The sequence below is a fragment of the Vulpes lagopus genome, chromosome 7, assembly GCF_018345385.1.
Source record: "Vulpes lagopus strain Blue_001 chromosome 7, ASM1834538v1, whole genome shotgun sequence".
Classification (NCBI taxonomy): domain Eukaryota; kingdom Metazoa; phylum Chordata; class Mammalia; order Carnivora; family Canidae; genus Vulpes; species Vulpes lagopus.
Window position 1 is genome coordinate 30,916,226 of NC_054830.1, and position 26,791 is coordinate 30,943,016.

At 39.9% G+C, this 26,791-nt stretch overlaps 1 protein-coding gene across 6 annotated transcripts in view; it reads left to right on the top strand.

Moving 5' to 3' along the window:
* ATXN7 (ataxin 7) overlaps nt 1–26,791 on the top strand; it is a 143,252-nt gene that overhangs the window by 63,442 nt on the left and 53,019 nt on the right. For all 6 annotated transcript variants that reach the window (XM_041764447.1, XM_041764448.1, XM_041764443.1 and 3 more), the window contains one exon: nt 24,546–24,650. In XM_041764447.1, the coding sequence (XP_041620381.1) occupies nt 24,546–24,650 (105 nt within the window). The remainder of the gene's footprint in view (nt 1–24,545; nt 24,651–26,791) is intronic.

Below are 26,791 nucleotides of genomic sequence, written 5' to 3' on the forward strand. Positions count from 1 at the left end.
CTCTTTAAATTGCCCTTCCCAACCCCTCCACTTTTACTTGAGGAAAAGAGTTCATATGATATCCTGCTCCCTTTTAACGTTTCCAATCTCCTATCCTGATGTAGGCAACTACTGTAAATTGTGACACACCTGTGTCAGGAAAGAGTCGCCTTAAGTGTACAAGTGGAAGTAGACCTACAAAGAACTAACTAATGCAAGGGCTTTGAAATAAGTGGTTTCTAAAACTGGATTTATTTAAGCGATGGGAGGTCCTCCAACCCCTTTGTAGATATATGCAAAATAGTGTCTATATTTGCCTAAGTACAGTTTTTAAAAAAGAATATACTTTTGAACAGATACTCAGAAGCCTTTTAAAACCCAATAGGGGGGCAGCCTGAGTGGCTTGGTGGTTTAGCGCCGCCTTCAGCCCAGGACATGATCCTGGAGATCCGGGATCAAGTCCCACGTCAGGCTCCCTCCATGGAGCCTGCTTCTCCCTCTGCCTGTGTCTCTGCCTCTCTCTCTCCCTGTGTCTCTCATGAATAAATAAAATCTTAAAACAAAAACAAAAACCCCTTAGGGTTTGGCATTACCAATAAAAATACTCAAAGAGCAAGTCTCTGTTATTATATTATTTGAAATTAAAGGTCTTTTTGTCCATTTTCAAGATAGTTTTAAAAATCTCCTATTCATTTTTTTTTTCTTAAGATTTTATTTATTCATGAGAAACACAGAAAGAGGGGCAAAGACACAGGCAGAGGGAGAAGCAGGCTTCATGCAGGGAACCCGACATGAGACTTGACATGGGACTCGACATGGGACTCGATCCCAAGACCCCAGGATCATGCCCCGGGCCAAAGGCGGTGCTAAACCGCTGGGCCACCCTGGCTACCTTCCTATTCAGTTTCTAAATCTTTTGTTTTGCATAATTAATGCTTTCATGCACTATTATTTTCTATCATTTTCATTAGAAATATATAGTATTCTGGCTGCATTAAAAGTTAAGAGTCATGGTTGGCCAGCCTGAGAAGAGAAGACACCCTTTTTATTTTATTATTATTATATATATATTTTTTGCCATTGTGGTGCCTTGTGGATCTGCATCATTTCAGATAGACAGGCAGATAGATATAAAGCTCAGTCCCACCTGACATTTTGTAATGAACCTGTTTATAAATTTAGGACAAATAAAGGACAGATTTTAGGACATGAGGTAGCAGTCAGGGTAATCTGAGACTCACATCGAATAATGTTTATTATTGCTTAAATGACATACTCTTGCTTAACTGACTTCATGGATTCCCACTGCCCTTGGGGTAAAGCTAAAACTACTTAATATGGCTTCTGGACAAGGTTCTATTTGCCTGAGGCCACCACAGCCTCTCGGCTCCTTAGCTTTTCCCTCTGAGTTATGTCTGTCCCTGTGCATGGTAACTACCCCCTTGCTCCAGACTCCCTTCCCTCGCTGCTCTGCTCCTCCCCCCCCCCCCCCCCCATCTCTTCCCTCAGAGAAAGAAAATTAACCTTCATCTCTTAGGTCCCAGCTTCAACCATAGTTCTTCCAGGCAGCCTTTTGGGTCCAGCTTTATGTTTGCTGCATGCTTTTTGTGTTCAACCATTAAGAAGAGCTTCCCATGTCATTGCATAGAGCTCTGCCTTTTTTTTTTTTTTTTTAAAACTACTGCATTGTAGATTGTATTATGAATATACTATGGTTGTATAAATTTGATCTCAGTGGATGGATATTTAGGCTCTTGGTAGTTTTGCTGCTTTTATCAGTAGTGGTACAGTTAAAGTACTTTTACAAGCTTCTTAGCACTAGTGAAATTTTTATTTGCTGATTTCGTAAATGAATGGACAAATGGAAGGTATATTTAAGTAGATAATGCCAGAGTAACCTCCAGAAAGGCTTTTCTTGTGTCAAAGGTCCATTTAGATGACAGAAAAGTTTGTTGATGGCTTGGAGAACACAGTTCCTTTCTCTTGGAGTCTGTCTCTTCTTAAGAAACTGGCAGGTTGGGATCCCTGGGTGGCGCAGCGGTTTGGCGCCTGCTTTTGGCCCAGGGCGCGATCCTGGAGACCCGGGATCGAATCCCACATCGGGCTCCCGGTGCATGGAGCCTGCTTCTCCCTCTGCCTGTGTCTCTGCCTCTCTCTCTCTCTCTGTGACTATCATAAATAAATAAAAATTTAAAAAAAAAAAAAAAGAAACTGGCAGGGTTGGCTTTTCCCCCTGATTTCCTACTCCCCAATTTCTGCGCTCTTAAAAAGGCAGTCTTCTGTCCTGTAGAAACTTAGTGCCCTGTGATTTGAAAATGCAATCTGATCTTCAAAGTGTTGTTGTTAAAGGAAGAATTCATTGGATACTTCCTGGTTACAATGATTGTCTTCATTTGAGAATCAGAGTTCCTGGGGTATTCCCTCTTTAATACACACAGAATCTAGGGTACCATTTTTGCCACCTCTTGTTGACTTTCTTCATCTACTCTGCAAATGGCCAGCCTTTATGGTTTCAAAGGCAAAAGCTGTTTTCTACCTCCCTCTAGAAAGTCCATCATGATTTGTAAACTGCACATCTCATAACAGGATTTGTGGTTGAATAAGGAACAGAATGTTAAGTGACTGTAGTCTCAGCTACTTTTCTTTTACAAAAAAAAGAGGAAATAAAATTTCCCTGTGATTGCGGTAGTCTCCCTTGTTTTTTCTCCTGGAAAAAAAAATGATAATCTTCATTGGTTATTGAAATAAGCCTTTGCAGAGCGGTTTGTTAGATAACCTTTCTGAGAAAGAAGGGTAATGGTTCATGCTGAAGGGATAATAAAATTGATATCTCACAGGGACCTAACGGAGCAAGTGGCTTTATTGATTTTTTATTGTTGCTGCTGTTAGTTTGTATCATTTGAAGATGGGACCCTCATTTTTTTTCTTTTTTTTTAGAAGAAGAAAATTAATTGGAAGTTGGATGATTGATTCATTTGTAGATTTTGCACTTGAAAAGCTATTGATAAAAAAAAAAAAAGAAAAGAAAAGCTATTGATGTTCATCCTTATTTTCAGAATCATCAATTGCCCTAGCTCCTTTGCAGCTAATGGCTAACCCTGCTTTTGCCTGGAGAAGCCAAAGACTGATTCCTCCAGGAGCTGGGGAAGTCTGAAAACCAGCCCCCTATGTCCTGTCCTTTCATTTTTGCCTGCTGGCTGGCAGCTTCTCCCACCACCTCTTCATTCCTGTATATGATTGAGGAATTACGATTATGATTGAGTCTGGCCTCTTTGGCGCAACGCACTGTGTGTCAATGTTCCACCACTTCTGGGAAGAGAATTCACAGAAAGAATTGTCTGTTTCTCTGGGTTCTTGGGGGCAAGGGGTGGTTTTGTTTATGCTGATGGGAACCACTCTGAACAATGGAAGGAGAAATCAGAAATCAGTCATCCTACTTACACACCTCTTTCCAGAGATCAAGATATGGGATAGGGGAGCACTGGAAAGAGATGACTTTTGTGAGAGGCCGAAAGGGAATACTTCTGGATGGTGACTGAGGGAAGAGAGGGTGAAATGAAGAGTGTTACATCCTGGTGACTCAGTTTTTTTAAGTACTTCCTCTCTGGGTTCCTGTAATCACATCAAGAGTTTTGCAGGGTGTTAATGCTTGTTGCACTGTGCTTCACATTTCCTGGGTTACAATCCCTGTTCCATCACTTCCCCACTGACCTTGGGCAAGTTATTTAATACCTCTTCGCCTCCATTTCCTCACAAGTGGGCACGGGTTAAAATAGACTTTCCCCCCTAGGGGTTTTGAGGGTGCTTTAATTAATGGAGGGTTTTGTTTTTTTTTTCATCAGTCTTAGTGTTAATGATATTTGGGGCCAGATCATTCTTTGTTATGGGGGAATGTCCTTTGCATTGTAGGGTATTTGGCAGCATTTTTGGCCTCTGCACTGGATGCCAGTAGCACCACACGCCCTAGATGTGACAACCAAAAATGTCTCTAAACATTGCCAGCCTCCCTCTATGGGCAAAATTGCCCCTGGTTGAGGGCCACTACCCTTTTTTTTTTTTTTTTTTTTTAAGATTTTATTTATTCATGAGAGACAGAGAGAGAGAGAGGCAGAGACACGGGCAGAGGGAGAAGCAGGCTGCATGCAGGGAGCCTGACGCGGGACTTGATCCCAGGACTCCAGGATCACGCCCTGGGCCAAGGCAGGCGCTAAACCGCTGAGCCACCCAGGGATCCCCGAGAGCCACTACTTTAATGATATAAAGCCCCTCACTCAGGTCCTTGAATGTTCTTCAGTATTTGATGCCTATTAGGTTCTTGTTAAATATTTGAACAAATAACTTAATGTTGCTGTTGCTGTTGCTGGTGTGATGCTGTTGAAAGACAGCTAGCTCCTTCCTTAGAAATCGTTATTACAGAGGAGATCCCTTGTTGAGATTGTTGTGGCCGTAACATTAACTACATTCTTTTGGGTGACTACCAAGAGAAGCACTCTCTTCCTTATCCTGAGCTTCACTGATGTTGCACAGCCACACCCCAGAAGTCCCAGAGTTAACTGTTATTGGATATCCTTGATTCCAAGATGCCACTTTTTCTTTTTCTTTTTCTTTTTTTTATAATAAATTTATTTTTTATTGGTGTTCAATTTGCCAACATACAGAATAACACCCAGTGCTCATCCCATCAAGGGCCCACCTCAGTGCCTGCCACCCAGTCACCCCCATCACCCACCCTTGTCCACTTCCACCACCCCTAGTTCGTTTCCCAGAGTTAAGAGTCTTCATGTTCTGTCTCCCTTTCTGATATTTCCCACTTATTTTTTCCTTTCCCCTTTATTACCTTTCACTCGATGCCACTTTTTCTTTTCTTTCTTTTTTTTTTTTTTTTTTAAAGATTTTATCTATTTATTAGCACTTGTGCCCGCATGAGTATGCACACACATGAGTGGAGGTAGGGGGGTGGTGATGGGCAAAGGGAGAGGGAGAAGCAGGCTCCCTGTTGAGCAGGAAGTCCAACGTGGGGCATAATCCCAGGACCCTGGGATCATGACCTGAGCCTGAGGTGGATGCTTAACCAACTGAGCCACCCAGGTGTCCCACTTCTTTCTCCTTTTAATATTTCTGAAATGAGAGTGGATTATAAAGTTGAAAGGTACATTATTTTATTCTTCCCCAGAGGCTGATATTGACACAAACTTGGGAGGCAGCTTTGAAATGAAGGGATGTATTTCTGTGAATATCTCAGCTTTGCAGCTGGATTGGAAGCTCTTTATGGGCAAAGGATGTTTTTTTAATGCTGTTTTTTCCCAGTACTCAGCACAATGCCACAAACATACAATCTCGAACATTTGAACAGCCTGCACTTTTCACTGTTCTGTGATGATGCCTTTAAACTGCTTTTCATATGGTTTTGGACCTTCACACAACTCAGGACAAAAAGCAGTGCAGTCTCTCACATGATGTCAGTACCAACAGTGTTTTATGCAATAGTTCCTGTTTTGCCATTTCAGCAGTCTGTGAGTGGCTATGTGACTGTTTTACTGCATTTTACTCACAAAAAAAGACATATAGTATAAACTAGTTTTCTGACACTGCTGATAACAGAAACATAGGTCTTAAACTTTTATAGGAGGGTTGCATCATAACCTTCTTGTATCTTGTGCAAATTATACTGTATGATGGTACAAAAGAGCAAAAACAATATGGCTAATTTTACCAGTCATTCCTATGCATATTGTCCTGAAATGAGCTTGAAAAGGGAGGTGTGAATCAACTAAGATGTAAGTTCCACTAGGACAGGATTTTGCTCACAGCTATATCTTCAGCATCCTGAAGGAGTGTTTTGAATATAGTAAGCAAACAATTAGTTATGAATATTGGTTGCTTTTCCTTTATTTGGAGATGCTTGTGGGAACTGAGTCCAAGTGCAAGCATCTCATTGTCCTGTGATTCTGGTGTTCAATTACATGGATATTTTTGTGTAGTAAGGCCTCTAAATACAGGCCAGCTATTTCATTTGGTAGGAATAGCCATCTGTTCTAACAGTGACACAACTGGCTGTGTGGGACTTACTGGTTGGCCTCCACGCAGTGTCTGAGAAATTCTCAAGGATGACTTCAACTGATGTTAGAAACCAACCAGTGGAACTCCACTGTTAAAATCAAGACAGATGAAAATAATTAGGCATGAAGAAAGCTGTAACATCAACTATATGTTAGGTGGGCTTTAGCTGGACTCAGGGGACTATAGTGTTTACCTTCAAGTACTAGACATACATTCCTCGAGACTGTGCTTCAAAGGTGATCCCTAATTAGATATTCTGTGATTTGTGGTGTCGAATACAGGATCCCAGTAACCTCTTGTTTGACTTTTAACATATGGTGTGGTATAAGGAAGTAGGGAATTGCTTGTGGTAGTTTCTAGGTAAATATGTGTTGGTAGATTAATCTCAGATTATAATGTAATGAAAGAGATGAAGGTTTTTCCTGTAATAGAGCTTGATTTGTCTTCATTCATGATTCCACTCAGCTCACATTTTGTGCCTTTGACTGATGGGTCAGTTTTGAGTACATCCCTTTTCTTTCTGATACCATATTCGGGCTATAGTGAAGAATGGAAACATTACAGTCTTCTAATGACTGTATCTGATTTGCAAGCATTCTGCAAGTTAAGCCCAGTTAAAGAACAGCCTAAGCCCCACAATAAGAAATCTCAAAAAGAAGAGTGAAAATGTTCCTACTTTAGCCTAGTGTAATTATTTCTGCTGTTCAGTTGCATAGGCAGGTTGCCAGAAGATAGGGCTACAAATTAATTAACCAACTGTTTGCAGAGATATGGCCATGTCATTACTGATAAGCATAGACGTAAATAAGGCAGCGTGTTGGCTGTTTTTTCTGAAACAAGGAAGAACAGAAACATGTTAACTAAAATAAAATAAACCAAAGGCTTACTGTAGTGAAAAGGCTTACTTTGTTTCCATTTATTAGTACATAAAGTTCTTTTTCTGTCTTAAGTGCCTCATGATGTGTTGAATGAGGGGAGAAAGTGTGGATTGTCATGTTAGTCTTTCAAGAATATAGCTGAATGCTTTGTACTTCAATTGAACATACTTAGATCTCACCCCCATCCACTGAAATCATTTCCATTGTAATTTTTTACACTATAATTTAAGCTAACTGGGATTTATTATTAGGCCAGTGGTGAATATTAAGTAGTGTGTATAAAGTAACGTACATGAACAGTTTTGCCCACACAAGTGTCTTAAAGTTAACCGTCTTCATAATGTCAGAAGCTGTGTCAATTCTGCAAGGATTGAATCTTTGTGTTTCCTGTTTACTCTTCCCCAGAGGTGAAAATAGTGGGACCCTTAGTAAATAACTTGAAGGAGAGATTGAAGCTCTGTAACCAGTGACATGTGAGTACATGCCGGTTAGAGACTAGGATCTTGGAGCCAACTATTTTGTAACCTTTAACCCCAGGCCCATCTCTTGCCAGCTTGTACAGTTTTGGGTGAGTTACTTAATCATTCCATACCTATTTCCTCATTTGTAAACTTGGGCTAATAACAGTACATATGTCACAGGGTTGTTGTGAAGATTACATAACATAAAGCATGTAAAGTACTGAACACACTGCTGAGCCCAGTGAGGGCTCGATAAATGTGTGATGTGTTATATCGTTATATTGTATTTTAAACATTTGTCTGACATTTTATTTTATAAGCACTCAGACAAACAAACAACTGAGGAGAAACAGGTGTTTAACCTGTGGCATCCCTCTCAATTGTGGCTATGCAGGGTATTATCTGCCAACCACATCTGTTTGCATATGGTTGTGGTAACTGAGCTTTGAGTACCTTGTTCAGGTGTGTTGAGCAGTTTGCCCTGGAAGGATAAGGAGTGAAACTGCACTGTCTAAAGAGGTACAGCTGAGATAGAAGAATGCATGAAGCTTTCTGGTGAAGGTATTACCCATTAGCTCTTAAGAGTTTTTGAAACAGAAATGAGCTAACAGTCCGAACAAACTTGAGATATTTAAATATTTCCCAGTAGTAATAAACTACATCTGATCTGTTTAAACAGAGGAAGCCTTTGTAACATTAGGAGAGATTAGGAGTAAAAGTAATTAACTAGCAGTCAACGCTCTTCTTTCTTTCTCCCCTTACTATTCCTTCTAAGTCTCTCCCCTCCCCATGTACCCCCTTCCCCGCTTCTCCTGAGACAGCCACTCTACAGGAAAATTTCCTGCACAAAGGGAGGACTACCAGAAATGTTTATACAACTAAAAATGTATGATATTCAGAAAAGTCGGTGTTAAGACTAAAAGAACCATTTGCACATTGGTGACCTGGTGTGATCCAGCTGTCTCCTAGGTCAGACCAAGTGCTGCCAGTCAGGAAGCATCTAGTAGTATTCATGCAATGAGTGGAGGCATGAATGAATCTGATTGATTTGAGCTCTTTTCACAGGCATGATTGAGAACATTACATTGACATGTGTACGAGTGCAACAGCATCTTTTTAGACACAAGGGAGGATTTATCTTTATTTTTCATTGTAATTTCTCTTTAAATATATCTGCCTTTGGGGAAAGCTTTAATTCACTTGAGTGTAAGCCATGAGTAGTTTCAGGCACTTATGCCTGGTTCTCATCATTCTTGGAACCATATTTTTAATTCCTGGGTGACTGAATTATTGACACTTAGTATTTATGCCTTGCCTATTTTTGTTTTTCCCATATGGAGGAAACAATGAATTTATAAGACATTCTTAGAATTCATAAAACATTGCTCTAAAATTAGGGGGGAGTCTTCTGGATGAATGCCTCTTTAGTATCTTCTTGGAAGTCTTAGAGTCACCTAGATTTCAAATGTCCCAAGTGTATGTTCCTTATTTGCAGACCTGGCATTCTTCCAGAATTCCTTTTCAGATACTGGTACCACCCATCCATCCTGTTCTGCAGGACAGGAGATGTGGCGTCATTCTCTGCATCACCCTTGTGTCCAGGCCATTACCAAGTCATGGCAACACTTCCTTCTAAACGTCTCAGAACTGTCTCTGTGCCATCTCACTGCCATCCCCAAGTCCACACGACCCATGTCTCTCATCTGTACCATTGCAAACAGCTCCTGTCTGGTTTTTTTACTTCTGCTTTGAACCATGAACCTCCCTTCTCCACACTGTAGTCTGAGCAGTGTTGAAAATAGCGATAAACAGTCTGTTTGATACTCTTGCAGTATTTCCAAACGGCAGAGTAAGGACCCCTGAAAATCTTCTCCATAAAAGTGGTAAGAACACTGTCAAGAATTGTCAAAATTAACTTTGTCAGCATTCTGAAAATTAAGAGTGGCAGGATCTTTTGAACACTTATGCAAGAAAGAAAGCTGAATCTCTGTAATACAGCAAACTCTGGGGGTTTTTAATTCACCCTTGCTCAAACCCCATCACCAGCTCCATGGTAATTTTGAAAACCAACTAACTCCTCTACAACTGTGATAGTGGTGAAAACCAGCAGCCTAGAAGCTACTAGAAGGGACAGAAGGAGTTTGGAGCTCCCCCAGAGTCCTCTTCCCAGGCATTTGTCATTCTTTGAACTGCCTGCTAGTGCCCTAAAAAGTTCCATTCCCAGAACTTGCCTTTACTTGAGCTGGCTTAAGGTTTACTATGCGTCCTGTTTATTAAACAAAACAAACAAAAACACACACAAAAAAAACCCCTCAGACTAGTGGCAATTATTGAACATTGCAGTTGTTAGCCTCAGTTGGTATCACCACCTCAGACAAGAGTCAACTAACAATCTAAGTGGGAAACACTAGGGAAGAGATGTCAACTGGAGAGGAAGCTCCAATTTTTTACCTCTGGCTGACCTTGAAGGCCATAAGCAAGCAGGAAATGAAGGCTGAAGCAGAGTTGTAAAATGCTTGCTAGAAAAAAAAAAAAAAAAAAAAGAAATGGAAAAAAAAAATGCTTGTTAGAGCATTGAAGGCATGCTCCAGGATACACATAGAGCCCCTCGGGATCCCTGGGTGGCGCAGCGGTTTGGCGCCTGTCTTTGGCCCAGGGCGCGATCCTGGAGACCCGGGATCGAATCCCACATCGGGCTCCCGGTGCATGGAGCCTGCTTCTCCCTCTGCCTGTGTCTCTGCCTCTCTCTCTCTCTCTCTGTGACTATCATAAAAAAAAAAAAAAAAAAAAAATGTTATTAAAAAAAAAAAAAAAAAAAGAGCCCCTCGACAAGGTCCAGGAGACTCACTGGCTCAACATATTTAAGGAAATCCCTGTCTAATAATTAGCTAACCACACATAACAGAATAGACTTTAAAACAATTAGACCAGGTAAATCACTAAACAAACAAGGACAGTGATTGTGATTTCCAGAGTTGCCACATTATAGTATTTGTCCAGTCTTCAAAAAATTATAAGAATGACAAAGACACAGCAAAATATGGCCCACATGCTGGGCTATATTTATTACTGCTGGGAGCACAAATTAGAGTCATGTCAAAGCAAAGCTTTTTTTATCTTGTTAAAATTAAGTTGGTTTTATTCAAACTACATTGTTTGACGTTGTTAATCACAATCCCCAGGCTAACCATTAATAAAATAACTTGGGACAAAAAGGCAAAAGAAAAAAGGAATTAAAAAGTTATACTAGAGGGGTGCCCAGGTGGCTCATTTAGTTTAGCATCTGACTCTTGATTTCAGCTCAGGTCATGGTCTCAGGGTTGTGATACTGAGCCCCGCATCAGTTTCTGCACTGGGTGTGAAGCCTGCTTCAGATTCTCTGTCTCCCTCTGCCCTTCCCCTCCCCAACTCCCTCTCAAGAAAAAAAGTAGAGTATATCAGTTTAACACAAAAGGAGGTAGTAATGGAGGAAGAACAAAAGACAGGGTATAAAAAAGCAGAATTGCAGATGTAAATCTTATCTTACCAATAATTACATTAAATATTAATATACTAATCAACAGGTAGAAATTGGCAGAATGGATTTTTTTGTCATTTTTTAAATTTGTTTTTGTTTTTGGCAGAATGGATTTTTAAAAATCACCCAATAATATGCTGTCAACAGGAGATGTATTTCAGGTTCAAAGTCAGAAGTACGTTGTAAGTTAATGGAGAAGACATACCATGCAAACAGCAGTCAAAAGAGAACTAGCCAAGGGGGTGGCTGGCTGACTCTCAGAAGAGCATGCAGCTCTTGATCTTAGGGGTTGTGAGTTTGAGCCCTACATTGAGTGTAGAGATTACACAGAGAGAGAAAGAACAAACAAATGAACTAGACTGGCTATACAAATATCAGACAAAATAAACTTTAAAAAAAATGTCATTAGATGTAAAGGAGGACATAATATAATCATGAATAAGTCAATCCATCAGGAAGAAATAACAATTATAAAGACATATGCACCTAACAACACAGCCTCAAAATACATGAAGCAAACAAAACAAAACCTGATACCAATGAGAGAAATAGACAATTAAACAATAGTAATTGAAGATTTTGGTAACTCACTTGCAAGAACGGATACCACAGTTGGCAGAAAATCCAATGAGAATATAGAAGACTTGAAAAACATAAACCAACTAGATTAACCAACAACAGCAGAATATATATTCTTCTCAAATGTACATGGAATATTTTCCAGGATCATATGTAGGTAGCCTCAATAAATGTAAAAAGACTGAAATCATGTAAGTACAAAGTACAATTTCTAATCACAGTGAGTAAAATTAGAAATTAACAACAGAAGGAAATTTGAGAAATTGACAAACATCCTTAACAAAACAAATTTAAAGAATAAAACAAAAGGCTAAAAAAATTTTTTTAAAGATTTATTTATTTGAGAGACACAGAGACAGAGAACAAGAACAGGGGGGAAGAACCGAGGGAAGAGGGAGAAGCAGACTCCTCGCTGAGCAGGGAGCCCAATGTAGGGCTTGATCCTAGGACCTAGAGATCATGACCTGAGCTGAGGTCAGATGCTAAACTGACTGAGCCTCCCAGGTGCCCCAACAGTACACTACTAAATTAGCAATGGGTTACAGAAGAAATAAGAGAAATTAGAAAATACTTTGAAATTAATGAAAATGAAATACAATGTACCAAAACTTTTACACTGCTGCTAAAGCAGTATTTAAGGGAAAATATAAAGCTATAAACAGCTCTGTAAAAAAGGAAAAATGATCTCAGATCAGTCCTCTAACCTTCCACCTTAAGAAACTAGAGAAAGGAGCAAACTCAGTATGAAGCAAGCAGAAGGAAGAAAATAACAAAGGTTAGAGTGTAAATAGATGACCTAGAGAACAGAAAAAAAACCATAAGATAAAATCAGTGACGCCAAAAGCTGGTACTTTGACAAGATCAGAAGGCTCTGATTTTGATAAAATTGGCAAACCTTTAGCTAGATTTCACCATATTACTCCTATTACTAAAATCCAGAATTAGATGACATCAATACTGACCTTACAGAGTGGAAAGGGATTATAAAGGAATACTGTGAACAACTGTGTACCAACATGTTGGATAACTTAGATGGAATGGACAAATTCCTAGAAAGACATTACCAGACTACCAAAATTGACTCAAGAAGAGTTAGAAGATCCAGATAGACTTAGTACAAGAATTTGAATTAGTAACTTTAAAACTTTTAACTAGGAAAAGCCAGGGGCCATACAGCTTTGCTGAGGAATTTTACTAAATGTATAAAGAATTAACACTCATTCTATACAACCTTTTATAAAACATAGAAAAGGAAGGAACACTTCTCAACTCTTTCTATGAGACCAGTACTCTGATACATGAAGCCAAAGACCAAAACTACAGGCTAATATACTCAGTATACATTATACAGTATACATTTATTATATTCTACAATGCACATATAGTCAGTACACACTAGAGCCATATACATTTGAGCAAGTATGCTTAAGGTGCGTTTGATGGATAGATTGAAAAAAATCCGAATTATGATATGAATAATTTCTCCAGTATTGCTAACATTATTCAGCTTTCAGTCTACATTGTATGATGCTCTATTTTCAGCACATCTCAAACATTTATGTAAACCATCTGAGAATCTTGTTAAAATGCAGACTCTGGTTTGTTTGGTCTGGGTCAGGGCCTGAAATTCTGCAATTCTTAGTTCTTGGTGATATGGAAGGTATGGTCCATGGCCTGTATTTAAGCAGCAGGGTATATAGAGAAAAGAAAACTGTTGAGCCAGGAAGCAGGTTCTCACCAGACATGGAATACGCATGCTGGTACTTTAATCTTGGACTTTCTAGCCTCTGGAACTGTGAGAAGTGTGTTGTTTATAAGCCACCTATTCTATAATATTTTGTTATAGCAGCCCAAACAGACTAAGGCAATCTTGTATTTTGTCATCTTGCTAAACTGGTAAATTCTAGGAGGTTTTCTGTAGGTTCCTGTGATTTTATACAGAGAATGTCAGGTCATCTGCAAATAGGGACAGTTTTATTTCTTCTTTTCCAATCTGTTTGTCTTTTAATTCCTTTTCTTGCCTTATTTCTCTGGCTAGAACTTCCACTATTATGCTAAATAACAATGGTGCAAGTGGATATCTTTGTTTCTGAGCTTAAGAGGAAAGCATATAATCTTTTTTCATTCATTAAGTGTGATATTAGTTGTAGGTGTTTTTGTAAATATTCTTTGTCAAGTTAAAGCAGTCTCTTTTCCTGGCTTTGTGGAGGTGGTGGTTGTTTATCCTAAATACTTTTTCTTGCATCATTTATGATGGTATGATTTTTCTTCCTTGGCCTGTTAATATAACTACATTGTTTGATTATGGATTATCTGAAATATCTTTTTAGTTTCCATGTGTTGGGAATTTTTCATGTTATCTTTCTCTTGCTGATTTCTAATTTGATACTGTCATGGACAGAGAACATAAGTGGTGTGATTTCAGTTCTTTAAAATTTATTGAGGTTTGTTTTATGTCCCAGGGTATGGTCTGTAGAAGGCTGATCATTTAAGAACAGAGATAGGTCAGTAGGCAGTGCCATTTTATAGTTGTACTTAGTTATATGAGAGCCACGGATTTTCTGCCTACAAGATACTGGCAGGTGTGGTGTTACAGTATTGACTGCCTTTTGAACAAAAGAGGTAAGGGTATTCTTAATTCAGTCATGAAATTGTAACTGTAACCCTAACAATAATGATGGTAAAATTAACAGTACTCTTATTGAATCCTTTGTATACACTCTCCTTACTGTATTTAGAATAGAGTTAAGCATTTTTAGTGGAGTATCTCATACAGTCCAACAATCCACTGAGATAGATACCATTGTTTTTACCATTTTTCGAATCCAGAAATTGGAAGTCAGGAGGTTAAGTACCTTGCTTGAGGTTATAGTAGTAGCAAAGTGGTAGACTTTTAGCCTATGTCTCACCCATAGGCTATAAGCTTAGCTGAGTGGTGATGTTGCAAATCAGATTCAGTAAGGATTTTGGCAGGCACTTCCAGATTTAGGATGCATGGCATTTCAGGCTTGGGTTCTGATTTGAAAGGTCAGAATTTACTGACAGTATTTTGAGTAGCTTAAGGTACACATGAGACAGCCTGTCATGTGTACTGTCCAGTTGGTCACCCTTGTAGCCTGATGTGACTTCCCTAATGCAGATTCCCTAGGATTTCGATATTTGCCTCTTCTTTTCTGTTCCAGGCACTGTATCTCAATTTCGGTACAAGCAGTGACAACATCATCACTTGTGACTTTTCTGGGGAGGGTCAATGTGAGGCTGGCCACTGGTGGTTAGTGATTCATAAATATTAGGACTATTTTCTTTGCTCTAACTCTTTGGTCCTCTGCTGTTTGGTTAATTGCTCTTTGACTTAAAATATGTCAGTTTTCTTTTTAATCCAATCTTTATTGACTACTTTAGTTCAGATAGAGCCCCAAACAACATATATTTTAGCAGGCTATTGATTGGATGTTTTGTCCCTAGTTAGTTCCATTATGTAACGTCTTATGGTCAAAGGAAAGTCTGATTGCCTTTAATTATTGGAGCAGATGATAGGAGTTCAGGAGAAATGTGTGTGGAGGGTAGAAATAAAGTTCTATTTTATCCTTTCCCAGTTAAGACATTAAAGCTCATTTAATAGCAATTAAACACTTTTTTTATGTTATTGATATTACTTTTAAATTTCTAGAATTAAGAGTTAGCATTTGAGGGTGATCCCTGGGTGGCTCAGCAGTTTGGCACCTGCCTTTGCCCCAGGGTACGATCCTGGAGTCCCGGGATCAAGTCCCATGTCGGGCTCCCGGCATGGAGCCTGCTTCTCCCTCCTCCTGTGTCTCTGCCTGCCTCTCTCTCTCTCTCTCTCTCTCTCTCTGCCTATCATAAATAAATAAATAAAATAAATAAATAAATCTTTAAAAAAAAAAGTTAGCATTTGAAATCAACTTGGGGCTGACTGTAATAAAAGTTTAGTATGTGCAGACTAGCCTTCCAGGTTGGTCAGGTTATTTAGAAGTGTTTCAGAAGCTAATAGGGCTGAGCGTCCTGGTATATAAGGAAGCCTTTAAGGAGTGATGAGAGCATACCATCCAGAGGTGGATGAAGCAGTCTACTTTCTGATAGAATGCCTTGGTTGACTTTGATTAAACAAGGCAGAAGAGTAGAGCGATCCTGAAGGGTAAGGAGGGCACTGGATAGTGGAGAGCTTGTTTACTGAGGTGGAGAAGGACATGGACTTTTGAAAGCCACCTTCAAATCTCAACTCCTCCACCTCCTGATGCTGTCACTTCAGGCAGGTAATAGCCTTGTGCCTTTCTTGCTTTTTTGGTGAAGTGTGGGTATAGTAACAAATACTTTTGTTACTGTGAAAGATAGGTGTAGTATTATGAAGATCAAATGACTTAATACTTAGTGCTGTACTTGGAACATCGGCAGCATTTAGTAATTGTAAACTTTTATTACTTTTGTTTTATGTATTAATGCTTCTTAGGGTTTCTTCTTGTTGTGATTTTTGTTCTCTGGTACCTACCTAGTACTCAGAATGGTGTATAGGCAGGGTAGGGGCTCAATACATGAGTGAGTAAATGAATGCATTAATGTATATAGAGTACTTGCCATGATACTTGTAAGTACTTAATACATAGTATTATAAGAGGTGCTGGCTGTTGATGGCAGAGATTGGAAGCAGTGACTAATGTAATTCACTGACAGTAAAAGTAGCAGACCTAGCACATGTCCGACAGTTCTAAGAGCTTTCTGCATACTACCTTACTTTATGCTTGTAACTACCCATTAAGATAGCTGCTAGCATTATCTCCATTTTATGGATGAGAATACTGAAGCAGGGGAACTTGCCCAAGGTCACACTCCTAGTGAGTGATGATGGCATTGCAATTTAAGCTCGGAAGGTCTGATACAGAAGGCTTTCTCAAGTTCTTTTTTTGAGAACCTGTGTGCTAGGCATTGTGCTATTGTGCTATGCAGATATGGCACTTACCTTCATGGAGCTTACATCTTAGGGAAAGAGCCAAAGCACAAATAAGAAATAACTAATGAGTGAAGAGAAGAATTATCTGAAGAGATAGAGGCCTGCTTTAAGTGGGGGTGGTCAGGGAAGATCCTTCTGTTGGAATGTAAGCTGAGACCTGGAGCCAGGTCTGGAGCCAGCCAGGCAAAGCATTCCATACTGAGGGAACAGAATTAGCAAGGGCCCTGAGTTGGGTCAGTGATTGGCATGCTGGTGTAGTTGTCAAGGAGATTAGAATTCTGGAGTGGAATTTGTGGGGTGAATACTATGTCTTGAGGTTGCAGAGGTCAAGCAGAGCCTTGTAAGCATTGGTTTTCATTCTGACTACATTGGAGAACTACTAAGGGGTTAAGTCACACTAGGTGATATTTTGATTTAAAAACATCACTGGTTGCTGTAGGAGAGTGAAGGTTGGAAAAGGTGAAGGGAGCATAGCTACTATTTAGATCAAATGCCAGAGAGCAGCGATAGGGAAGAGGATAAAAAGTGGCTCGCATTTTAAAGTACTTTTCACTGTTACAGGATTTCATATTCCTTATCCCTTCAGCAACCCGTGAGGTAGGTACAATTACCCATGTATAGAGGAGGGAACTGAGTAAAGGCTAGTAGGTAGCATGGTTGGGATCTGAATGCAGCCAGTGTGGCTCCAGAGGCTGTACCTTTAACCACTGGGCTCTATTGCCTTTGCACAGCAAGTTCTTCCATCCGTGTCTACCAGGGTCTATGCGTTCACATTAGCTGCAGTGTGGAAGGAACTGCAGCGCCATCTTAGGCTTCCTCCCCTGGCCTTACACTCCACCCATAATCTGAGGGCTTGGCGGGGTCCTCCAGAGCTTGTCTTTGGCCTGTTTGCCCCCATTTTCATCACACAGGTGTTTCATGTCTCACTCTGTGCATCAGTCCTAGAGACCAGTGTCCTCGATCTGTCTACCCCCTTGCTGTCACCTGAGTTGATCCACACTTATGCCAGACTGATTTTTTTCTATAATGTGGCTTCCTCACTTATTATCTTGGATTTTCTGTGGCTTGCAGGGGCATAGCTTAAACTCGGAAGCATGGGCTCTGACCCTCCACAGGGAGAGGAGTGCCAGTGAGCCCTCTCCACTGTCCCGCTGCCTTTCTTGCTTACGGAGAGTAGAGTGTGGTCAGCAGTAGGAGCACCAGTCCACTTGAGTGCTCAGCTCGCATTGTAAAATTGTCCCTGTCTGTGTATATATCAGTCTTCTGTGAGTTTAATTAGTGGGAGCTGGGGCCCTTGCAGCAGACACTGCAAATGTTTATTTTTGTATTTTGGGGTTTTTTGCTCATATTTATTGAGTAGGTTTACTACCTGCTCAGCCCTGAGTGCTCCCCATGGATTCATTCATTTAATCTTCAAAATAACACTTTGAAATACAGGTCCTGTTAACGGTATTTTACCAATGAGGAAACTGAAGTTCAAAGAGGTTAAATAATGTAACCACGATCACACAGCTGGTAAGAAAAAGAATAAGGACATGAGTCCAAGTAGTCTGACTCTACAACTCTTCTTAGTTGCTGCATTGATACACCAGCAAAAGAGAAATTGCTGCTGTTCATTCTGAGAATCAGACCCTGACACATGAATTGTTTATCCCATCCCACAGGAATGGGATTGATCACATGTTTAAGGGAAACCTTCTCACCTTCAAATGTTTGTGTCACTAAATGGCATACTCAATTCTAGTGGATGACTCTGTCATTAAATGACATAAAGGCACAATTATAACCTTGACTTATGATGGCCCCACAAGGACTTTAATACTTCACTTATTGTTCATCAGGTAATATATGACACATCTATTTGCTGCTTCCTGTTGGTCAATTTAGGCATTGTCAGGCGCTGTCCCTAGAGTAGGAAGCCAGACAAATACAGAACTTTTTCTAGTGGGAGGTGGCTAAGGTTCACACGACGAGATGGGTCGTTACAAACTGAGGATAGTTCACTGTGGTAAGGCTAATAGCTAAGTCAGTGCTTTGGGAACGTATAACAGGGCCTGCTAGCCAAGTCTCCGTGACAGTGACATCTAGGCTGAGACCTGACATCCAAGCCAGGTAAAGATGTGGAGAAGGTGGTGGTTCCAGGCAGATGGAACAGCAAGCACCTGGGTGCTATGGCAGGAGAGAGCATGATGTGCTCCAGGAACAAATCAAAGGCCAGAGGGGCCAGCTGCAAAGAGGCAAGTTAAAGCTGTTTAAGGCCTCATGATCCAGTTTTTATGCTAAGAGCAACTGGAAGCTACAGACAAGTTCCAAGTGCCAGTCATGACTTCACTAACACACAGTGAGAGCTTGCTTCTCAAGATCTGGGCTAGGGAAAGCAAGAAGGAGTCTGCTGTTAGGCAGGACTACAGAGGTGGCTGCTTGTAAATTACCATCCATAAATCAGTGATGGAGGGACTCCAATGGGATAATGAATAATATGAGTAAGAGCACAGTAGAGAGGGCAGTGAAACTGTTCTTATTAAATAATAAATAGTAGGAGTTCCAGGAAGAAGAGGGGAAAGCTTTCTATGTTCTAGGAACGGTTCTGGGCAACAGATGGTATTGTAGGAAGACAAGGCAGGCTCTGAGAAGGCCAGGCTGTCTGGAGACTAGAGCAGGTTGACTCAAACCGGAGAGGTGGGAGAAGCCAGATGCTAGGGCCCTTGGTCAAGGAGAGGTTGGTCAGGGGTCCAACCCCTGTTTGTTTGTTAGTTTTTCCAAGCCCTGTTTTGGAGTCAGCAAAGGTCTTTGAGGAGAGGATTAGTGTTCTTGCTTTTATAGGTCTGTGGCTTTGGCAGTAGGGCAGAGGAGGCTGAAAAGGGAAGAAACAGGTTCTGTTAGGAGATCTGTCCTAGTGTGCAGAACCTACCACCATGGCTACTGGCAGTGGGTGTAGCATGGAGGAGGCAGGTTTAGGCAATGTTTCTGAGAGAATGTCGGGAATTGCTTGGGCTCATGAGCCCCACACATCTGGCTTCAAATGTCAACTCTGCCACTTACGAGCTTGTAAAATCTCAATGTCTGTGCCTTGTTTCCTGAGCAATAGTGTGGGTGCATGACTCCTATCTCACAGGCTGGGGAGGGGACTGTTACATGAGCACTGCCTAAGGAGGTCTCCTAGGATTTTGCATTTATTAACTCTTAATCTTTCAATCCTGTGAAGTGCCCAGTAAATTAGGTACTGTTTACCAGTACCATTTGACACATGAAGAAACTGAAGTTTGAAGGGCTTACAGAACTTGCCCATCAACACATTGGATTCAGAGTGATAGGGAGGGATCCTCTCTGTTAGCACCTCTGCTTATTTGTGATAGAGAGCAACTAACTAATGGTTAGTGGGAGAGTTCTTTGAAGAGAAGAGAGCTGAACCAGACCGGACAGTGTACAAATGTACTTGGCATCTTATGAAGAGAAAGGGCAGAGACTAGCTGAGAAAGCTTTCTGGGTTTAAGGAGAGAATGGAGGACAGTGTACCTGGAGCAGAATGAGCCAAGGAGAGAGGAGCAGAGAGGGAATAAGGGAGCAGAGAGTGAGAGAGAGGTAGATGAATATTTGGCAGGGCCCTGGGGGCTGTGGTAAGGGCTGAGATTTTATTCCTAGAGGAGTGGGAAGCCACTGGAGAAATGTTAATGGTAGTGACACGATCTGTTGGAGGACTTCAAAGAATCACTTAGGCAGCTGTGTAGACCACCTGGTAGATGGACTTCCTCCATAGTCCATTAGAAACAAGGTGCTGGTGGGAGGCTCTAGAGCAGTGGCTTAGATAATGGGGAGAAGTGGACAGAGATTTTAGGGTAAAGCCAAGCCTGGATGTGATGAGGGAAAGAGGAATCAGAGATGACATCTGGATTTTTAGTTTGAGGAATCAAGGAGATGAATAGTCATTTACCCAAGAGAGGGGAAATTTTAGGGGTTGGGAACAGGGCAGGGTGGAAAGTGGAGTTCTCTTGGACATGCTTATCCTTTTGAGATGTATATAAGACATCCAGATGGCAGTGTCTAGTAGGCAGTTGGATATATGAGTGTAGACAGAGCTCAGGAACCATCTGGGGCTAGAGATAGAAATGTAGGAGTCATTGGCATGTAGAAATTGGGGAGTATGGGAGAAGGGAGATACCCAGGGTGCTGCAAAGGTGGGATGCTTTTGCTTACAACACACACGTTCTTGTGTTGTTGAACTCAGTTCTCGAGTTGGGAATAGTAGCACCAAAGTAACTGAATACATTCCCTCCTGTTTAGGATCTGATTTCAGGTAGAGAGCCTTCATTCTACACTTGTCTGTGGATGTTCTGCACAGGTGCTCATGTGTCCATGTGCTTAAACCCAGTCCTTCCTTGTATGCTGGCCTGGGGTCTCCAAAGTACATGATGGCCTAGATGTGGGTGCTGGGCTACTTGCTAATTGGAAGATTGGAATGACCTGAATCCTGAAAAAGATTTAGGGCTTACACACGATAAAATCCATTCTTTCAAATTATTTTGGAGTCCAGGGAGCCAGGTGTACAATTTAAAAACTTTTCATTATTTTGAAGTACATAATGGTGTAAGTTGTATGTTTACAGTGTATTTTATTAACTTTAAAAAAACTCAGTAGTAACATTTTTATCAACTCTTATTTCATTTTTTGATTTAAATCTTTTACTTCCTTGCATGTGGACAAGTTTTATATGTTAGTTTGTAGATGGGCTGATTATAAACATTCTTTAAAAATATTCAGAAACATACATACTGTCTCTCACAAAAATTTCATTTTCTCTGTTGCCACAACATTCCACATTCTGTTCCTGTTGCTAAGGCCTCTGGAATGTCCCAGTGCAGAAAAAGGATATAGAACTCTTTTTTTTTTTTTCTCCTGAAGACATTTTATTTAAATTATTTTGTATCTTCTAGCTTACTTCCAAATATGGATATCTTGAAAGTAAAGAATTTAGAAAGCTAAAATTAAAGTTGCTTTAGATTTTCATAACTGGAACTCAGTTTCTTAGGGTAGCATGAATTGGATTTAAGTGTGTACCATGATTCTTTCCAGAGAGGGAGGGAGGGAGAGAGAGTGAGTGAGTGTGTGTGTGTGTGTGTGTGTGTGTGTGTGTGATAGAGAGAGAGAGAGAGAGAAAGAGAGAGAGAGAGACAGATCCTGCCTATGCAGGCTTTTTAGGGAGTGTGATGTGCTGGTGAGATATTAAGAACTGACTTCACAGAAAGAGCACACCTGAGTTTGAGTCATGATTATGCTTTCTTGGTGAGTGATAGTAAACAAGTTCAAGTCTCCATGGGTAAAACGAAGATTATATTGTAGGATAAACCATATAAAAAGTCCTTAGCACGGGGCCTTTGGTACGTAGCAGTCTGTCAGTAAAGGCCAACTGTTTTATCTTCATTACTGTCATCATCGATTGCAAATGATCTTAAGTTACTTGAGGAAATTGAAGTTTTTACAGAAGTCTAGGTTCCTGGTCCCTTACAGAATGATTCCTACCTTCTTATTTTTAATAATGTTTCTAAGTCTCGCAAAAGGAAGAAAGGAATCACAGCAAAAAAGAACAGTTTTCTGTATAAACATTATTGTAGCCAGTTGAATTGCTACTACTTGAAAGGATTGGTATAGTTTTTAATTTTTTCAAATTGCTTTATTTGTAAAGGGGTTGGGGGGCTAGTATCTGACAAAGTGATATATTTTAAACAGCATTGCTTAACTTTGAGTGCTGTGGGAAACCACACAAACCAGCACATAGCAGTTGCCTAAATCTAAACTGAGACCACACTTGATTTAATGCCATTTTAACTACCATTTAATTAATAAAATTAATTGAGTCAATTTCATTAATGAAACTTGATATTTATAGACATTTCATACTTTACAGCTGTTAATTATGAATGCTATGTTCTGTAATTCAGATTTTCATTCTTAATTGGTCTTGTGTTAGAGGCATTTAGCATAGGAGTATATGGAACTTAAAAGGAAACTACTTAAATTTTATTTTTAAAATGAAATATCATGTCAAATTGTAGCCATGGAAAATGGCTTATTACATGTTGATCATTGCATGGATATAACCTTTCCTTTTCTCCCACATGTACTATTATTAACTCAATGTGGGCATGCTTTCAAGGAAAATAGCACATTGTTTGGTTCTTATTTTTCATTAAATTATTAAGCTTAGTCACAGAAGTCAGCAGTCTACTAGAAGCTTCTTACATTATCTAATCAGTTTATCAAAGGTGTTCAGGTCTGACATTCCAACTTAATGGAGGTGGAAACTGGAAGGAATTTCTAGAAATCACGTTCCTCTGATCTTCAAGGGACCAGGTCCAAGCCATTGTTGTGAGTCAGAATGGCATCCCAGCTTCTGACGTAGACAAAGTACTTCATCTCTCTGTGAATCAGTTTCCTTCTTTTTAGAGTGGGGTTGTAATGGTATCTACCTAGGTAGTTGTGAGAAAAGAATGAGATAATAGCACCTAGAAACTGCTCAGTGCTGCCACTGCATCTCAGAATCTTGTTGGTCCCTGGTATATTTCAGATTTATAGCTAGCGATCTGTGTAATTCAGTGTAATAGAAACTGCTTAAACAAAATCTGAGCTATATCTTGTGTGTAGATATTAGATCAGTAATTTAGTACTTTTGAGACTATGATCACTTTACATCTTCTCAGGGTATTTTCTTTTTCCTGTAAACCTGCCATGATCACCCAAGCTGGAGAAAGTGTGAAATTAAATCTTACAGGAAGGAAAACAGAAGCTAACTAGTTTTAGGACTCCTTTCCCCCTTTAAACTTGGTATTTGATGTACTCAACTATTTGCCTAATTGAAATGTGCTAATTATCCATTTATTGCAGATATTCTAAATAGTGTACAATACTTGTTTAAAATCAGCAGTTGTGGGGATCCCTGGGTGGCTCAGCGGTTTGGCGCCTGCCTTTGGCCCAGGCATGATCCTGGAGTCCCGGGATCGAGTCCCACGTCAGACTCCCGGCATGGAGCCTGCTTCTCCCTCCTCCTGTGTCTCTGCCTCTCTCTATATATATATCATAAATAAATAAATCTTTAAAAAAAAATTTATAAAAAAACATAAAATCAGCAGTTGTCTTTTTTTTTAAAGGAATCTTTTAACCCAGTGTGGGGCTTGAACTCACCACCTCAAGATCAAGAGTCCCATGCTCTACTCACTGAGCCAGCCAGGCACCCTTAAAATCACCACTTTTGAAATATTTAAGAGATTAGATTCTGGATCTGAAATGTTAGTGCTATTCCCTACCTAGATTGTTGTAATAAGTAATTATTCGTGGTTAGGACTTTTTAGTTAACCATATATCAAGTCACTTTCAGTTTTTGTATATATGCAGATAGTTTAGTTTCACATTTGTGTTTTAATTAATTTAACATTCTAACTAAAAAATCCAACTTGTATCTTGCCCTATTCTGGTAACTGAACTGAGATTAATGTATGTAATGCTGTGTTTGTACCAAAGTTTCATGTATTCAGGAGCATCAGTATGTGAGCAAAAGGACTAGAGGTTCCTGTGACCTGAAAAAATAGTATAAAAATAAATTTCTTTGTATTACACACTGACCAAACCAGCAATTTTACTCTTTAGTGAAACCTCTGCTTCCTTTCTTAAATTTTCCATAGAACTCAGAGACCAAATGGCTGGAATAGAATGCATAGTTAAATAAAATCATTAGATGATACAGCTTTGTAACTTGCTAGGCATTTTACGTGGTTGCAGATTCTTCCCTATAACCCTTGGTGGAGTTATCTAAAGTTGTTTTATTGTGTGAGTGTATGCATTGTTTGCATTTTAATAGATTTGTCTGTTTCACCTCTTACTGATGACTTTTGGTGCCTTTTATTTTGACTCTCTGAACAGTGATTCTGTAAGCCTGATTTGACTTCTCTCTTAATAGTCATGGTGCCACATCAGTTACTTTTAAATGATACTGGAGTAACATTTGTACTGGTGTACTTCATCTTAAAGCAGCTCCTTTAGAAAGTATTGCTAGCCTAAATTGTTTCATATTAATCAGAACCAGATGAGTGAGTGATGCTCTTTCTTTATTGCAGACATGCCAATATTTGGTCTGTGTCCAGCCCACGATGATTTCTACTTGGTGGTGTGTAACGACTGTAATCAGGTTGTCAAACCGCAGGCATTTCAATCACATTATGGTAAGTGCATAACCATTCAGAAATCATTATTAGAGGGTAAAAGGTAAAGCAGGATTAAACTGAAGGCCGGTGACAGCAGGGATAGAATATAATATCCCTCCCTCTGTCAGGAGGTAGGCTTTCTAATTCATTGAATGGGTTAATGCCTGTCAGATGTTGGGTATTTTCTGAATTTTATTGGAAGTGATGTGCATTTTCTAATTTATTGAAATTGGACAGGGAAAAATGTATTTTATAAAATCTCTTTTGAAATATTGAGTCAGTATAGTGAAAGGTTTATTTCCTTCTACACCTCATGGTTGTGAATTTAGTAGATGGTAAAATTATACATGCACACACAGTATGGATACTTGTCTTTTTAAAAAGAAATGTGATTTTGAAACGTCCAAGTGCAGTAGTTTGAAATCCAGCTTGACATCATGTTCTAATCCGTGAATATGATGAAGCTGTCACATCTTCTCCATTAAAATTCACATGTACTGAGAAATGAAGCATTGTGTCTTTAGGGATTTCATGAACCCTGAACCATCTCTGGGCTTCTAGGCTCCACACTTGCTGTCTGGATGTTTAATCATGGAAGAATCCAAATAAGATGGTTTTGCATAGTCATAATGCCACCTAAAGACATAGTTTTATATCCAGTTGGGTTCAGTTACAGCTCAGAAGTATTTGAGGCATGGGGATATATACTATAATCCTTATTTACCTCTTCGGAGTTTATAGTTTAGATTAAGAGGTGGGCAAAACTAACTAGACATACTTTTTAAATAACTGTAAGTTGTTTCTTCGTTGTACTCGGTACTATGCAAACTTTGAGACAGAATGATGAGATCCGTCTATAGGTAGAGTGTTTAAGCAAAGCTTCTGAAGTGAGGAAGTGACCCTGGTGACCTGAGCTTTAACTGATAGGATGGAGCCATCCATGTGGCAGTCTGGAATAAGAGCATTCTTATGCAGAGGGAAGAAGTGATGCATAGCTGACCACTAGATGGAGGATAGTGAAGGGAAGTAGAGACTAGAGAAGTCTGCCCTTGTAGGCAGGGACCCTGATTGTGCACGGCCTTGAAGGACAGAGTAAGAAGCAGCCTGGGGACTTTATATAAGATGCATATAATGTAGGGCTTATTATATAAGAAAGTAACACAGGCCCACCTTACTGGTTAATTTGCTGAGAGTAAATTGTAGGAGAAGGGTAAAAGCAGGGAAAATAGTTCAAAGGCAAGACATGAAAACAGACTAAGTAAGGCTAAGGTGGGACACCAGAGCTGGGGAGACAACATAGCTTTGAGATGCATTTTAAGACTAAAATCTGCAAGGCTTGCTATTGGGACAAAAGTCATTTTAAGAGTCATGCCATCATACCAATAGTCCTACCATGTTTTCACAAAGGTATAGATTTTTTTATGTAACCATAAAAAGGTTTTTTGAGTTTCTCATTCTGAGTGAAGCCCTGGGGTAGGCACTAGAGTGAGTACAAAAGTGAGTAAGATATTGTCTTCTTTGATTAAGACTCATAGAGGTTAGTATTGGAAAAAGTAGTTAATCAATTACCAAGTTTTTTTGGAGTTCAAGATTTTGAAGCCAAACTAGATTGGATTTAAATTTAAACTTGCAAAAACCATAAATTGGTTGTTTGCCCCAAGCAAGTTTTCCAACCTCAGCTTCCTTTGTTACAATGTCCGAATGGTAATAGCAACTTCATAGGTTCTCAGTGACCATTAAATGAAAACAACATGTAAAGTGCCTTCTACAACACCTCACACATAATAGGTATGAGAGAGGGAGAAAAAGTACAGCTGTGGATACAGAAAGATTTGTGTCTAAAGTGAAAAAGTGAAAAAACAGTCCAGTGTCTTAAGAATAAGGAGGAACACAGATTGCTTCTTTTTTTTTTTTTTTTTTTTAATTTTTTATTTATTTATGATAGTCACAGAGAGAGAGAGAGAGGCAGAGACACAGGCGGAGGGAGAAGCAGGCTCCATGCACCGGGAGCCTGATGTGGGATTCGATCCCGGGTCTCCAGGATCGCGCCCTGGGCCAAAGGCAGGCGCCAAACCGCTGCGCCACCAGGGATCCCACACAGATTGCTTCTTGATGAAAAGGCTTCTTAGAGAACATTACCTTAAGGTTAGGCTATTCTG